The following is a 15,328-nucleotide window of genomic DNA, read 5'->3' on the forward strand; positions in this document are numbered from 1 at the left end:
ACTGTCAGTCCCTGTTTCACCAACACCCAATTACATTACTGTGCATTAACACAAAACTGTTCAAGTCAGTGAATCAAACTCAAGTGAGTAAAAGGAAAGGCATGCATGCAATTCAGACGGCTTCTTAGGACAAACAGACCAGAATACAGAACAACAATACTCAGCATGGTTATTAGTGAACTGAAAATATACTAAGATGGGTAGCTGAACAAATCAAATACAGTGCAGCAGCACTGCAACTCTCCCTGCTGCTGGGCCAGCTGGCACTTGCCCGCTTCTCAATCTTCATGAGGTCTGATTCCATTTAAGGACATTATCCATTCTTTCTGAAAAGTCAGACACACAAGCTTTGCCTAGACTGATAGCAATTCATCTAGAAAACAGCAAATTTGCCATATTTAGAATTCAAGGCTGTGTTTAAGCAGTGCAAGTGAAAGGAAAGTCTTGAGATGTTTTAAAATCACACTTTCAGTATGAAAAAACAATACAGTGGGTACATCGTGACAGTAGAAACTATTGTTGATAAAGTCTTTTAAAATAAAGAAATGTTATGTCCTTAGACTGATAGATTTGAAATGTCAGAAATAAATGCTACTGTGGAGATTTTTTTTAAATGACAGTTTATTTAAATGAAGTATATTTCTGGAACATATTTAAAATAAAATAAATCTTTTTATATAGTGCTTTTTTTCAACAATTAGATGTTTTTGCTTAGGATTTTCTCAAAAATACCTTATTTTTCAGGAACAGCAGTATGACTAAATGAATTAAGAACAGTCAATGCCTGTTTAGTAATGAAGTTGCAACACTGGGTTATCTTTGAATTCGAGTTCCTGGTTACTCCACATATTGTGACTGTTGAACTAGAACAGTTTGTTTAGCTACAGAAATCGAATCGAAATTGTAACAGGTCAATCTCACAAACTGACTTTAAAAATGTAGTTAGGTCTTGTTGGTTTTGCCTCCTAACCAGGTAGGCAAATAATACTGGCAGGCGTATAACAATATGAGCACTCTTGTTGATGTTGTTTGAACCTAGCAAGCAAGTCAAATTCTAGTTTTGAGGTTTGCCTTTAGCTTTTTTTTTAACAAGTTGCTACATGATTAACCACCTGGTGTACTTAACATACATTCCTACCTGCAAGTATTCTGACAATAATATCTGCAGCCATATATATGACCCATACACAACAAACTAATCTATAGTGATTTTAATTCAGGAAGGTTTCACTTCGTTTACTTTTCTCTTAAAACTGCTAAGATTTCAAATGCAGATGCATTTAGTAATTTTTTTCTTCTAGTTGTATTATTACTGTTTCATATCTCCTTTTAGATATGTGGGATATAATGTTACAAACTGTTTTCACACTCCAAAGGGAAAAAACAGAAGCACACTATATGCATGAATGGAACGAATAACCAGATGAATAGAATATACATTCACATGGCACCTTTCATCTACACAGGATTTCAAAGCACTTTTGAGTACTGCACTTTGGAACATCAGTTATAAAATCCTCTAGTGGAATCACCCTAGCAGTGGCTAGCAGTCATTTCTGCCAGCACACTAAATATTTGCAGCAGGTTTATAGACCATAAAAACTTCCCCACAACACCCTAATATTCCATCCCCCTGCCGTATAAGGAAGGCTGCAAAATTAATAATTTACATTTTTTATTCAATAGCATTTTGACTTCTTACCACCCAAATTTGGGCTGGGTTTGGGTGTTTCAAAATATCAATAGTGATGCAGAAGCTTTAATATCCTCAGAGTAGAAAGGACCTTCACTTGAGATGGACATCGAGCAGCATAAGTATTTCCAAATGCTGTGCCAAAGTATTGGTTAAAGACTGAGTTGAAGGAAAATGTATTCCCTACTGAGCCACCGACACACTTACTGCAGCACCTGATGCTCTTTGGAGGCCACCCATCTTAAGAACTGACCAGGTAAGACCCTGCTTAGCTTCAGAGATCTCACAAAATAAAAGCCCACAGTACAGTAGCACAGCTATAAACAAGATAAAACAATGACATATTAGTTATTGCACAATCTAATTCTTTCCTGATGGAGTACAAATTATCTCTGCAATGTTCCTGTTTTCCTTCTCACATTTAACCCATAATTCATGTCCTGTCACCCTTCTATTTCAGTAAATTATTTGCTCGAGAGGTACATCTGAATTGTGCAATGATGATTGTGTGTAAAATACAAAAATAAAGATTATACAAAATGACTGCAGAAATGTGCAGTTGGTTGCAAAATCATCTGAACTGGCTGTCTGGAAACATCTGGAGAAAAACTTAGTGATCGCAGCTCAGAATGTAATTTTTAAAAGCCAGGTCCGGAATATGTTTCTTACATTAATAATATCTCGAATATTATTATTTCTTCTTGGTAGTGACCAGTACAGCACCAATTGGCCTCCAGGAACTCATAAGACTTAAAACTCCTGGTATTTTATGACAATTCTTTTGTAATTCACTTCCATTTCTTCTGGATAAATACAAAACAAATCAACATTAAAATATCATTTTGTTATATGAAATATCTCAGAACAAAACATCATAATTTACCTGAAACATAATTATAAGAAATGAGGAAAGAAAAAGTGAGCTGTCCCTGAAAATATAATCTGGCACATGGAAACTTTACTAGTCTCAAAGATAACAAAGGAAAACCAGTAAGTATCAAATGCACAAAGAACTTGTAATAATTCTGATTACACCATGGGGCTGGTAACCCAAATGATAAATGTAGACATCCATCCTATAATTTCTACGAAGTGGAACTTAAGAACACAAATTCACATTAAATGCCTTCCTAACCGCACAGTGAAAGTCTCTGTATCTTCTTCCCCCCAAAATGGTCTTAGTATAGCATCTTGGTACAGCATCTTTCCACAAGAATTTCAGTGGTGGAAGCAAGAAAAAGAAATATTGTCCAGTCTCATTAATCACCCCTGGCAACTGAATTTCTAATCCCCATTTGTTTATCCTTATAATGTCGTTCAATCTCCCACCCCCACAGAACTAAACAAAATTTCTCTGTCCTGCAATTTTGTTTTTCAGTCAATACAAAATAATAAATAGAATATAACTGGCCTACGTAAAACTATCATCTCTTTGTGTAAATTCTGTCCTTGTAATGAAAAAAGAATCAACCAAAGAAACAAATGTTTGTGTTGCCTCCTGTGCTATGGAGCATGCAGTTCAGCACGTCAGACGTCATGGCCCAATAAATCTTAAGAAAAGTGCTTAATTATACAGTGCTTGCTCAGAAGTTTCAGATACAAAAGCTTTTTATGAACTGCCAACTGACATTTATGAAGCAATACATATTCTGCATCATGTAGAGCCAGTATCTCAGTTTACTCCTGGGATTCCACTAAAGAATTAAGGTGAGGGGGGTTACAAGTTGAAAACAAAAAATCAGTTTTGTGGCAGTGCAGTGTTTAGCTATTTATTACCTTTTTCCTGGTACACTGCTCAGAAATAAGGAGCTCAGGAAGTAGGCAAGAGGGTTTAATATTCAAAGAATGCCATAATCTCCCAGGCTTTTCCAGAGCAACCTGCATTACTGCAGTCCCTCTACCCAAGTAAAGTCAGCAGATTACTGTGCACAAATGCCATTCACTACCAATGATATGCTTTATGACTGAAATTTGAACTTTACTCACTCTTCTAGAAATAAAATCCTGTGCTTTCAGATAACCTAGTTAAACCCTGATGCGCTCTATAAATCAGGTGCAGTTATGACCTTAATGATTCAGCTTTTAAAATGCTGAAACTCAGCAAAAATAGTAAGCTGAGTTTTGTTTGTCAGTAAATGTTCAGATGGTCAGAAAGAATTCACTTCAATAAACATCTGATTTTACTACTTTATTATTAGATTTTTATTGGTATAAATTTACTCCTACTGATTTCCTAACTAATTAAAAAAGAAGATCTGTTTGGCTAGGTATTAGAAAATAAAATAACATGCACAGTTTTAAAAAAAAAAAGCCGTGTCCGCCTATTTTTTCCATAAAACAATGAGGAAAAATTTCAAAATTTTTCCTCTCAAGCCATTTAGTGTTAGTATAGGAAATGAATAAAGAGTTCTACTGCTGAAAACACAGAATTTGTCATCTAATTCCATTTGAAGAAAAATCAAATACTTTAGCTGATGAAATAGTACTATTATGGCGCCATGACCCCAGTGGCAGAAAGGATACTGCTGTACCCTTTGGAGAGCAAAAAAGGAGAACTGTGAATACAACTCCAGATACATTACAAACCATACATTCAGCCATTATAGCTACTGTAAGGCTGGCCCTTCTTTAATTTTCACTTTTTACTTTGTTTACTCCTTCCTTCATTGCTATTCTGAATGTAAGGAAGCATGCAAAAAGGATACTGGAATGAAAAACTGGTAGGTGGACAGTTTGAATGCTGCTCTGTACCAAGGAGGGGCATTACATGAACAAACACACTGCTTTGTTACAGAATAGTGAAACCTGACATACCTCTTCAAAACACGCTAAACCAGCAAACACAAGAGTTCAAACAGTCAAACCTTGTCACTAGCAGAATGGAATAGAGCTTTCTTCTATCTGAAGAGAGTACTCTTCCATCACAAGACTTTGCAAGAAATTAGCAAATCATTCCAATTACAGGGCATGTTGTGTGTTTAGACAGTAGCATTATGAAAGCCAGGAACTGCGTTTTGCTAAATATATGTAGTGCAAGTAATCCATATTAAGAATTGTTAATGACAATAATTAGTGACAAATACAAGAATATACACTGATGTGCAAGAGCAGGCAAAACTGAATGCATCAAAAACTAAGGCCAGAAGCTTAATTATCCAATCTGCTATTTAAGGAAAAAGGCAAGGCTTCAAAAGTTTCAAAAGATAGTTTTTCTCACAACTAAATACAGTGAGATGTGTAGAAAACAAAAGTTACTTTTTTTTAATGAAACAGCAGTACAAGAATAAAAGTGCTGTTAACTTGAAAAATTCAAAAATTTTTCGACTACAGCTTTATATATTTCATTGCCCATAACCTTTTGAGTGATCAACTGAAAAAGATGTCTCTGTGCTACAAATTCATACAGCCTTTCCTAACCTGCCCCGAGGCTTAACGTGACCTATATTTAAAGCCAGAGGGAATCAACAATATGCAATAATCTACATTTTGAAAGAAAGAGGCAAAGTTCACCTTTGTTTACCAGTTGTATTACTATCGTGTAATAGACACTTTCTTAATACTGAAATGTAGTATTTGACTTCCAGTTCTTTTTCTCATTCATAGTAGTTAAAATTCCAGCCAAATCCAGATGTATAATGAGTTTCAGGCTGAATTGATCTGTTGTTCATTAGTTCCCCACAAGACCCAGGATGCATGTGCACAACCTCAGTGGTACCTAAATGGCAATACAATTGAGCACCTACTCTTGCCCAAAAGAGAAATGAACACTATCCTAGTGCAGTCACAAGAAAATAAACAGAACCCAGTAGAGTTCTTAGACACTGGTATGCAACTAACTACAACATCAAAATGCTCCTTTAGTCTTGTGCCAACTAGCACTCCTGGAAACAGCTGATGGGCAAGTGTTGGCAGTTAAGAAGTTCTTGGAATTGTGTCCAAAATGTAATTTGCACGCAAACACCTCTTTAGGAAGCTAATGAAGTCCACAAGCATATATATAGGCTTGTCCCACGCCAGCTGCCCTCAGTGACCAGCAACATACCTATGTACCTTCAGTGCACTGCGGGAGATACAGCCCTTGACACTAGCTCCCATTCCCCATACATACAGTGGAGGGTGTAAGTGCTGCAAGATGCCATGGAGCTATGTTTCATTCTCTTTGCCTCCTTCAACAGAAACTTTTTTTTTCCCCTACTTCTCAATCACTTTTCTATTGTGTTGCAGACTTTGCAACAGGACCCTAGATGTGAGTTGTAACTGGTGTGGGGCATGACCCAGAAAACTCCTGAAATGTTGTCTCTTAAGCAGATATGTCATATGCATTCAAATGAAAAATAGGTTGTGGGGGCTTTTTCTTAAAAAAAAATTTAATTTAAAGTCAAAACTAAGAGCATTTAAATATGTCATTAAAGTATGCAAATGATACTTCTTATGAAATATAAAACCATACAATCAGTACCTTTTTCATACCCCACACGGACGCAGGGTTTCACTGACTCCTCTGCCTCAGTGTCCCATCCACCTTGTTTGGAAGGCTGGACTTTCCCAGACCGATCCAGTAATCCAAGAACATGCTGACCAATTGTCTCCTCCATTGCTACAGTTGTCTTCACAACTTCTAAAAGAATCTTCATGAGTTTTTCATTAGCCTTCTGAAAAACATGCCTGCAGGACAGAAACTAATCAATCCTCTCATTTTTCCGTGATTTCCAAGTGGGTTTTATCCCTTATACACCCTTGCAACCAGAAAAGATTTGCAACCGAAATAACAAAATTAAGACTTCTTTTTTAAGGCTAAATCCCGCATCATATAAATACTAAATACACAGTTGTGTTAAAAGTCAGTTCTTTGTACAAAATATGTAAAAAATCAAAGTATTTATCAATATTTCTACTTCTATCCTGGCATTTTATCTAGTTATTCTTTTAAAGTAGAGGTCTGCTTTTGCCTGGTGTCCATTACAAAATCAATCTTTTCTCAAAATGACTGTTAAGAAAATTGTTCCGCTACACAGATCAAAAAAGTTACAGAATAGTCAAATGGGATTATAAAATAAAACATTAGTAACAATATAAACCTAATTCACATATGTACACACAATATGTATATAAATATATGTGTATAAATAATGTTTATGATTCAATGTGTGTAATACAAAATATGTAGTAAGATAGGATAAGATTTGTCTCATCCTCTATGCCATTACACGGTTAGGCTTTATAAAAAATAAGACACAGTTTAACCTAAAGTACATAAACTTAGAAATATGGTTTTCTAGAACAAAAGATGCACATTATCACCAGTCAGAATAAAGCTTATAAATATTATTACTATAACAGCAAGAACATGATTATCAACATTTAAGAAAAATATTTTCTTAACAGTTCTAAGCACCTTTCTTTAGAAAGAAGAGCTGAAGGTGTTTCATCAGGCTTTCTTCCCCCATCTTCATGCTCAAAGATCTGCTCTCTCACATCATTTTGGTTTTCATTTTCATTCTGAGTAAGTTTTGGCAGAGGGAGAGAAAACAAAAAGGACAGGAATCCTGTCATGTCAGAATCAACATATTCTTCTTATATACAGTAGAATATGAAATTTAAAACCTAAATTAGTTGTCATTTCTTTTTAATACTTCTGCACCAAATTACAAATCAAGTAATACTCTTACTGTGTGGAAAAAAATATTAACAAGACCAAACCAGGAAATCCAAGGCAGGGCCAATTAGAAAGAACTTTGTTACACTGATTAAGCAGTTGTTGTATTTTCTGTTTGTGTTGCTATAGCAATATGAAAAAGTGAGTTTACCTAAGGAAATAGCTGTAGCAATAATCCCCACCTTCAAGCTGTTCAACCAGCTTCTGCTTACCTTAAGTAAAAAGGCTATGTTTGCCACTATCACCTCTTGACTCTTAAAGCTGCTCTCTTCCAGCAATACCCAACATCTCTTAGAAAAATATATTACATAGAAAGAGTAACAGTGAAAAGGAAACTTCTGCTGGTTTTACATGCCATGGTTGCCCGGAAAGTCGAAGTCCATATTTACCTCTGTCTGTGTGCTGTTGTTTTGTAACTCACAAAACAGCCTCTCTTTTCCGGGTACGGAATGTTGTTTCAATGATTCCAGTTCTTCTAAAAGCATCCTCTCTCTCTCTGCAACGAGGCTGTCATTCTCCATTGAGACACGCTGAGAAAGAAGTGTTATAGAGGCTCACATAGTTTTTTAAGCTTCTGAGTAAAGGAAATCCTGTCACTTCTAATTTGTTACAGACCTTGAACAATGAAATTTCAGTCCATCTCTTTAAATCATTACAAACACTTACTAGAATGGACTATAGCGAAAAAATACTTAAACCTCCCTTAAGATTTTCATACCATTTTTATGCTCTTTAGCAAACACAACGGTCACAATGCAAGCTGGAGGGAATTTCTGAGTATTACATGCTATAACATGTTTTGCACAAGAAAAAAGATGAAAATAACTTATTTTTATAAAAAGTCCACACACATTCTCTTTTAGAAGAGCTAGAAGTGTTCATGGCTTAAACACAATGCATACATTCCTACCCAGTTCTTATGAACATACATACTTGGCATTAAAAACTGGAAAAATCCCAGCAGCCTAAGTTCTACTTAATGATTTTTATCAGTTTCAGGAATTTGCAACCCTGACAAAGATGCAGTTACAAACTGAAAAAAAAAAAAGCAAGAGGAGAAAGGATGCATATATCAAAAGGAAAGATTTTCAGGATAAATGATTCTGTTACACCTTTAAAGCTGCTAGGAGAGACACCTGATGTTGCTGCAAAGGATTCCTAAGGTACAAGTGACTGGCTTTCTAGATTCCAGAGTTCCTCAAGCCCAAACTTGAACAGAGCAGAACCAGGTTTGGAAAAGGTCTGAAGCTCCACACCACAGTGAAAGCAAAGAATTTTAGAATTCACTGATTACTACCTTCACGCGCATTTCGATAATGTTACATGGTTGAAATTAAATTAGAGCAAGACATATTCTTCTGAATTCTGTTTACTTTGTCTTTTAGTGGAAAGAATCCTTGAAAGATACATCTATAAATGACACTATTTTTGAAGTATTATTCATTAAGATACACTAATGAGTTTCATTAGCACATCTACTGCAGGCTTTGAAGAGATACAGAGTGACAGCAAGTTAAGTTTGAAAAGGCAAAGAAACATGGATGTTTCCCACCAAACCCCACAGATTTTGTTTCATTCTGAAAGTTAGTAAGGACTTATCTCCTGGAACTGGGGAAAAAAAACCCCAAAATGCCAAACCACATTGTTGCAGGAAGCCACTGATACTGTTCAGGTCCGAATGGTGAAAAACAAAGAATTTTATAGTATTTCTAGCCATGGCTGGTGGCTTCATTGATGTAAATGGCTGCTAGCCTGCATCCTGCATAGGGCCATGTATCTGTGAGGCGGCACGATTAACAGTGCATGCACACTCACTCTCTTCTGGCTGCTGTGCAGCACTGCAGATTTGTTCCACATTTACAGAAGTCCAAATCGATCCATCACTGTCTGAGCTTTGATTAAAGAAATATGTCTTCCATAAATATATGCATATATGTGTTTGCATGTACAAACAGATATGTGTGTGTGCACAACTGTGTAGGCATGCACAGAGTAAATATGTGCATGTCTCTCTCTCTCTCTAAATAGATATAAATGCATAAATAAATGAATCTGCCTGGTGATGTCCCTTTGTTAACCAGTATTAACCCACTGGTTGAATTCTGTATTACCTCAGCTAATTGCACTTTAAGACTCTCCAGCTCTGCTAAGAGCTGATCCTGATTTTCTTTCTGACGCTCCATTTGCTGCATGTGCCCCTGTCTCAGTAGCTCAGTTGCCTGTTGATGCTCCTGGTACTGGCGCACGAGCTCCTGCCGCATGTCCTCCAAACGCTCCTCGTACAACAGCAGCTGACTGGACATTTCTGTGTCTGCGGCTGCCATCTCACCAGAGCGCTGAAACAGTGCAACAATTTTAGCATTTTATGTTCAACAACTGTTCCTAGGAAATACTTATATACATTTTAAAAAATGCTTTCATAAATTAAAGTATCTGTCATGAAAGCATTATCGTGTTGCCTGCTTCTTTGGAAGGTCCAGGCTGAGGATTATTTTTCATTTAAAAAGACAATTTTTTTCTAATAACTCTCAACAGTATTGACTTTTATGCTTTTTATGACTCCCTTTTACCTTATTTATTCCAGCTAGGCCCCACCCCATGTTTATGAAATGCTAACCATATGCTCTACATCACTTTAATTAATTTTTGTGTTCAGCTGATATCCTTTATCACAAGAGACTCAAACTGTTTAAGCACTATTTTTAATCTGTTCTTTGTATAAACACTAAAATATAACCTAGCTTACAAAAAGACTTTAAATAATTTATTGTCTGCAATACAGTTGGTGTCATATGCCCTTCCACAGGCATAGCACACAGGAAAGAAGGGTAGATAATTTAGGTCTGAAGATGTCAACCCTTTGAAAGGGAAAAGGAAATATTTAAATGGAATTTTCATCCTCATTTTTTCTTTGCTGGTTTTTTTAACACTTACCGGTGTTCCTTCTGCTGTAAGACCTTTGCTATGGGAAAAAAGTTCTTCAGAAATCACTGATGTATGTGTGGTCTGTCCTAATATACAATCAGGGCTGCTGTTAGAATGAAGCTGTTCTCCAAGTGAGTTGATCTCTCCACTCTCTTCACTGAGTTCCTTGCAAAGTGATTTCAATTCTTCTTCATGCTTACTGCCTTTTCCTGTTGCTTTTCTAAGAAGGCTGTCAACCTCTTCTTCACTGTGCTGCTTCTTAATTTCAAAATGTATTCCCTTTTGATGTACAATCTGTGTTGGTGCTTCTTCTACCTTCTGTCTAGCAATTCCTGACAATTCAGTCTGTTTGGCAAATGCTACACTCATTGACACAATAACCTGAATAAATAAGAGAAATCCGTATGAGTTTATGCTTCACAGCATCTCCTGTCACTGAAGAAATCTCATAGATGACCATCAACAATATAAATGTAAATACCAAAAGTTCCCAGAGAAAAACAGGAAGATAAAAGAACAAAGATATCTTGTCAATCCTGAAAATGGTCACATCTTAAAATACAGATATTCTGTATTTAAGGTAGTTTAATAAGCTACGATGCTGTTTTCAGTTACAATAGATTATTTAGCATGGAATTATCACGTTCATTTAAAAAAAGATCCTATTCGATGATTTCAAAAAGCTCTGGCACACTGACTTACGAGCAGCTGTGCTAAGCTTTCTCTGTTCAGCCAAGCATCCTATGTAAAAGTTCGACTGACATGGAATTTTGGGCTGTATAAAGAAAGCAGTGCCATGTGCTTGATACCCATGGAATTTTACTTGACCAGAAAGAAATTATTGGCACTAACTAGCTGCAGTTGCAGTTACAACAGGCTGATAACTTTTGTGTTATTAAGTATCTCTAATACAAATAAACCCCTTCTCCAATCATGTGTGCAACTCTATTCTAGATTTAGAATACAGTCATTTACAGCATAAGCTACAAAAAGTGTGAAATAGTATAATAAATACAGAAGTGTTACACTTGAAAACACCAAACTCTTCTTTTCCAGAAAATATGAGTTTGTCTTTTGAACTTAAATTGATGTTAACCAAATGCAACATTTGTTTCCTCATAAGGAAGGGTTTTCTTGGCAGCAGATAAGAGAATTTTTTTTTTCTGCAAAGAAGTGGAAACTTTTTTGCAAATCAAAAAGTAAATAAATCCACAAACAAATAAATATACTCTACCTATAAAATCTTAATTTTACTTTTCCTGTTTTGGAGTTACCAGATCCAAAGAAAAACTACACATTTTATACAACATACTAAAATGCACAATAAAATATGATCAGAAAATAGTATTAAACTGTCAACTGCAAAATCTTTCCAACTGACCTCCTGTTAAGCCTATGGTAGCAAGAAATACAGTCTAAGTCTGTGGATTTTTAAAATAAATTCTAGAGCAGAATATGGTAGCATGTTGTCTATTTCCTTTGAAGTTTTAAGCACCATCACTACAATCCACATGAATAGAAATTGTGAGTTAGGAATAGGATGGATTGCTAAAAAACATCAAAATGTTTCAGAATTTTTCAAGACTTTCCCATTCAGAAGCCAGATGAAACAATTCCTTGTAAATAAATCATACAAAAGTTAGCACACGGTACAACAACTGTCGAAATGGTTGAAAAGGACAAATTAAAATGACAGATTTTTTAAACATATTTTAAAGTAACGAAATAAAAGTAATACCTTTGCTACTTCTTCTTCTAACCTTTCTTGATACTGCTTTTGTAGTAATTGAATAACATCCAGATCATTCTGAATTTCAATCTCCCTACCAAGCTGTAAGAAAAACATGAAATCTCAGACCATGTATCTGTGATTTTATTTCATTAGTTTCAAGTTTCAATCTGGCAAGAGATTTTTTCCTCATACAAATCACGTAATTTTGTACCACAACACAGAAGAACCGGGCAAAAGACTTTGTCTTGTTTCTGCTTCAAAATGAATCTTAAAAGTTGAGTTTGCAACAACTCTTCTTCCAGCACTATTTGAGATGTCAAATGCAGTGAAACCAGGTCAGCACAGAATCACTGTACTAAACAACATCATTATTTTGCAAAACGCAGAATTTTTGAGCCAAGTTTCCAGCACCCCTAGGGGAGGAATGCATGGGGTCTTTCCCATTTGCACTTGGTCTCTTAAAATCTTTGGGATTACTTTTTCAAAATTTCTCCTAAACTGTTCAGCGTGTACTACAAAAGTACTGGGATTTCACTTGAATTGCTCCTTTCATAACTCGTTTTAAATAAAAGTCACAATATTTTAAAGATTCCTGAAGAAATCCCAGAATTTGAACACTAATTCTCTTCCACCTTAGCAAGAGGTAGTCAACTGAAATGTCTTATTTCAGAGATGAAATAAATAAAATAAATTTAAACCCAGAATCAATAAATCAAGTTTTATTGATCATAATTCCCAGTAGTTTTCTCAACTTCATCTTAGAACCCAAAGCATCTAAATTATGTCACGCTTATATATATTAGCTAGCAACTGAGTTAATACCATACCTCTAATGCTTTATCTGTTCTTTTCTGATGAAGACTTTCTGTGCCCTTTACTTTCCTGAAGACTTCTTTTAACTTTCTTTCTGAATCCGTGGATACACTAAAAAGGTACAAAAAGCAGAGAGAGGAAATAATAATTAAAAAAAAAAATCAGCATTTCATTGCCCATGACTTGGTGAAAAGCAGAATGTGTTAAGTGGACCTAAACTTCACCACAAGCTTTATTACTATCTGTCATTCCAGAAAATAATTGATTTCAGGCAACTACAGCCACTCAAGATGCCTTTAGATGTAAAGGATAGTGCCTGGAGAGGATTAAATGTGGTCTACTGAGTTGAAGTTTTGAAATTGCTGCTATAAAGTTCATACATGTGAAATTACTTTTATACATTATTCCATTTAACAAATCTTCCTCTATTAATTATAAATGCTGCACTACTTAATTTGCAATGTTTATGTCATTTCTTTATGAGACTCCTAACAACTCCTGAAGGAACAAAACTACAGAAGAGCAATATGGTTATAAAGAATTTCTCGAATTCTGAAGTAAAACACGTAGCTTTACACGAATGGTTATCTGAAACACCTCTTGAACAAGCACAAAGTTATAACCATTGTAAAACTGGTTAATACCTTGTGTGGTCAGCGGATACCCCAGCAATCTGAAGCTTATCCTGAAGATGGACAATCTCTGCAGTGTGCTTCTCTTGACTTTCTTTCAGCTGCTGTTGAAAATAGGACCGGAGGAGCTCCAGTTCTTGAGCATGCTGTTCCTCAAGTTGTTTTTTAAGGTTCTCTATCTCCTTCAAACAGTATTCTTGGATTGTAGGATCTATATATAGGTTATTTGAAGTAGGGGGTGAGAAAGAACGAAAGAATGAAAGAACAAAAGAAAGAAAGAAAGAAAGAAAGAAAGAAAGAAAGAAAGAAAGAAAGAAAGAAAGAAACTACATTAACTTCTTCACAAATATTTAGCAGTGATGCACTGAATAATTAATGTAGTTAAAAAACAATTCTGACATCCTATCGACTACTTTTCCATAACAAAGAATGATAACCTAATCTTCCATTTTGCAAAATAATATCTGATATCAGTAACAAATTTTTATTGTGGAAAACTAAAAAATACTAAACCAAAAATATATCACAGAATATAATTCTGAAATATTTTACAGAATTAAGAAAATCATAGTATTGTACTTCAAAATCTGAAAAAATCTCTTATGTTCAATTAGTAGTAAGATATAAATCACTTAAAATTAGAAGTCATTGTCTTGTCTTTCTTTCTGAATATACATACATTAAAAACAGCATATACATTTTTTTACCCATTAGACTCTGTGAAGGAGTCTGCAGACTTTCCTCTCCTATTTCCAGATGGATAGGTTCCTCTTCTTTCCTCCTTTCTGAAGAAGATAGCCATGGTTCTTTGACCTAAATAATAATAAAGTAAATGCAATTAACAACGATTTGTCTAGTAGTAGCACAAATATATCCAGTGCTGCATTCCCAGTATGAAAGAGAAATGGACATACTGGCATGAGTTCAGCAGAGAGTTACAAAGGAGATGGGAGGCTTGGAGCATTTGTTGTACAAGGAGAGGTTGGAAGAGCTGGGCATGCATAACCTGAAGAAGACAAAGTTGCCCACCCGGTTTGTGAAGTATCAAAATTCAGCCGGACACAGTTCTTGGCAACCTTTTCTAGCTGACACTGCTTTGGGCAAGGGGCTGGACAAGATGAACTGCAGAGGTGTCTCCTAACCTCAACCAGTCCACAATTCTGTGACATGGACAGCAGCTTTCTCCATTTTTTAAAACTATTCCCTTGCTCTGCCACTCAACCAGGATACACAAACACACTTTCAAACACTTCCTCACTCATGCAGAAGGAATTCATGTGACAGAGAAAATTCAAATGCTCCTATACTCTATGCTATGAAAGTTTACCTGTTTAGACTTCACTGCCAGCTGCTCTTGAAGTGCTTTCAGCCTGCTGTATTCTTCCATTATCTTGCACAGAAGTGTATCCATACGTTCTTGCACAGTTAAATTACACAGAGAACCAGGGACTTTAAAAAAAGAAAACAAACATTTTACCATAAATGTTAATGCAAGTGATTTGTTCACAAATTCTCCCCTGAAGAATTATCCAATAAACATTACAAAATACTGAAACAAGTGATGCCCTTTCAGATTTTGAATGCATTTTTACATGTATTGATACATATGCATTTTTTTGGTAGAGCTGCTAGCTTCTTCTACAAAAGGAGGAAGAGGAACAGAAAAACCCCAAACACTTTTTTCCACCAATATGCACTAAAATGAAAAGAGCATAAAAGAAAATATCCATTATAAAAATAAAGGGGTTCAGAATAATGAGGTAATCTCTAAAACATCTATTTAAGCACATGAATTAGTACCTGAAAAAGTCATGGAAAAATTGCCAGTCTGAAATACTTTAAATAAGTACTTTTAATCAGCATGATAGTACAAAGTC

The 15,328-nt window shown here is 35.5% G+C and overlaps 1 protein-coding gene across 8 annotated transcripts in view; it reads right to left on the minus strand.

Moving 5' to 3' along the window:
• AKAP9 (A-kinase anchoring protein 9) overlaps positions 1–15,328 on the minus strand; it is a 105,694-nt gene that overhangs the window by 38,934 nt on the left and 51,432 nt on the right. For all 8 annotated transcript variants that reach the window (XM_032112472.1, XM_032112463.1, XM_032112444.1 and 5 more), the window contains 10 exons: positions 14,779–14,900; positions 14,159–14,264; positions 13,464–13,662; positions 12,834–12,930; positions 12,013–12,105; positions 10,284–10,655; positions 9,461–9,685; positions 7,739–7,879; positions 7,089–7,192; positions 6,153–6,358 (listed from right to left, as the gene is read on the minus strand). In XM_032112472.1, coding sequence (XP_031968363.1) covers positions 6,153–6,358; positions 7,089–7,192; positions 7,739–7,879; positions 9,461–9,685; positions 10,284–10,655; positions 12,013–12,105; positions 12,834–12,930; positions 13,464–13,662; positions 14,159–14,264; positions 14,779–14,900 — 1,665 coding nt within the window. The remainder of the gene's footprint in view (positions 1–6,152; positions 6,359–7,088; positions 7,193–7,738; positions 7,880–9,460; positions 9,686–10,283; positions 10,656–12,012; positions 12,106–12,833; positions 12,931–13,463; positions 13,663–14,158; positions 14,265–14,778; positions 14,901–15,328) is intronic.

This window comes from Corvus moneduloides, chromosome 1, assembly GCF_009650955.1.
Source record: "Corvus moneduloides isolate bCorMon1 chromosome 1, bCorMon1.pri, whole genome shotgun sequence".
Taxonomy (NCBI): Eukaryota; Metazoa; Chordata; class Aves; order Passeriformes; family Corvidae; genus Corvus; species Corvus moneduloides.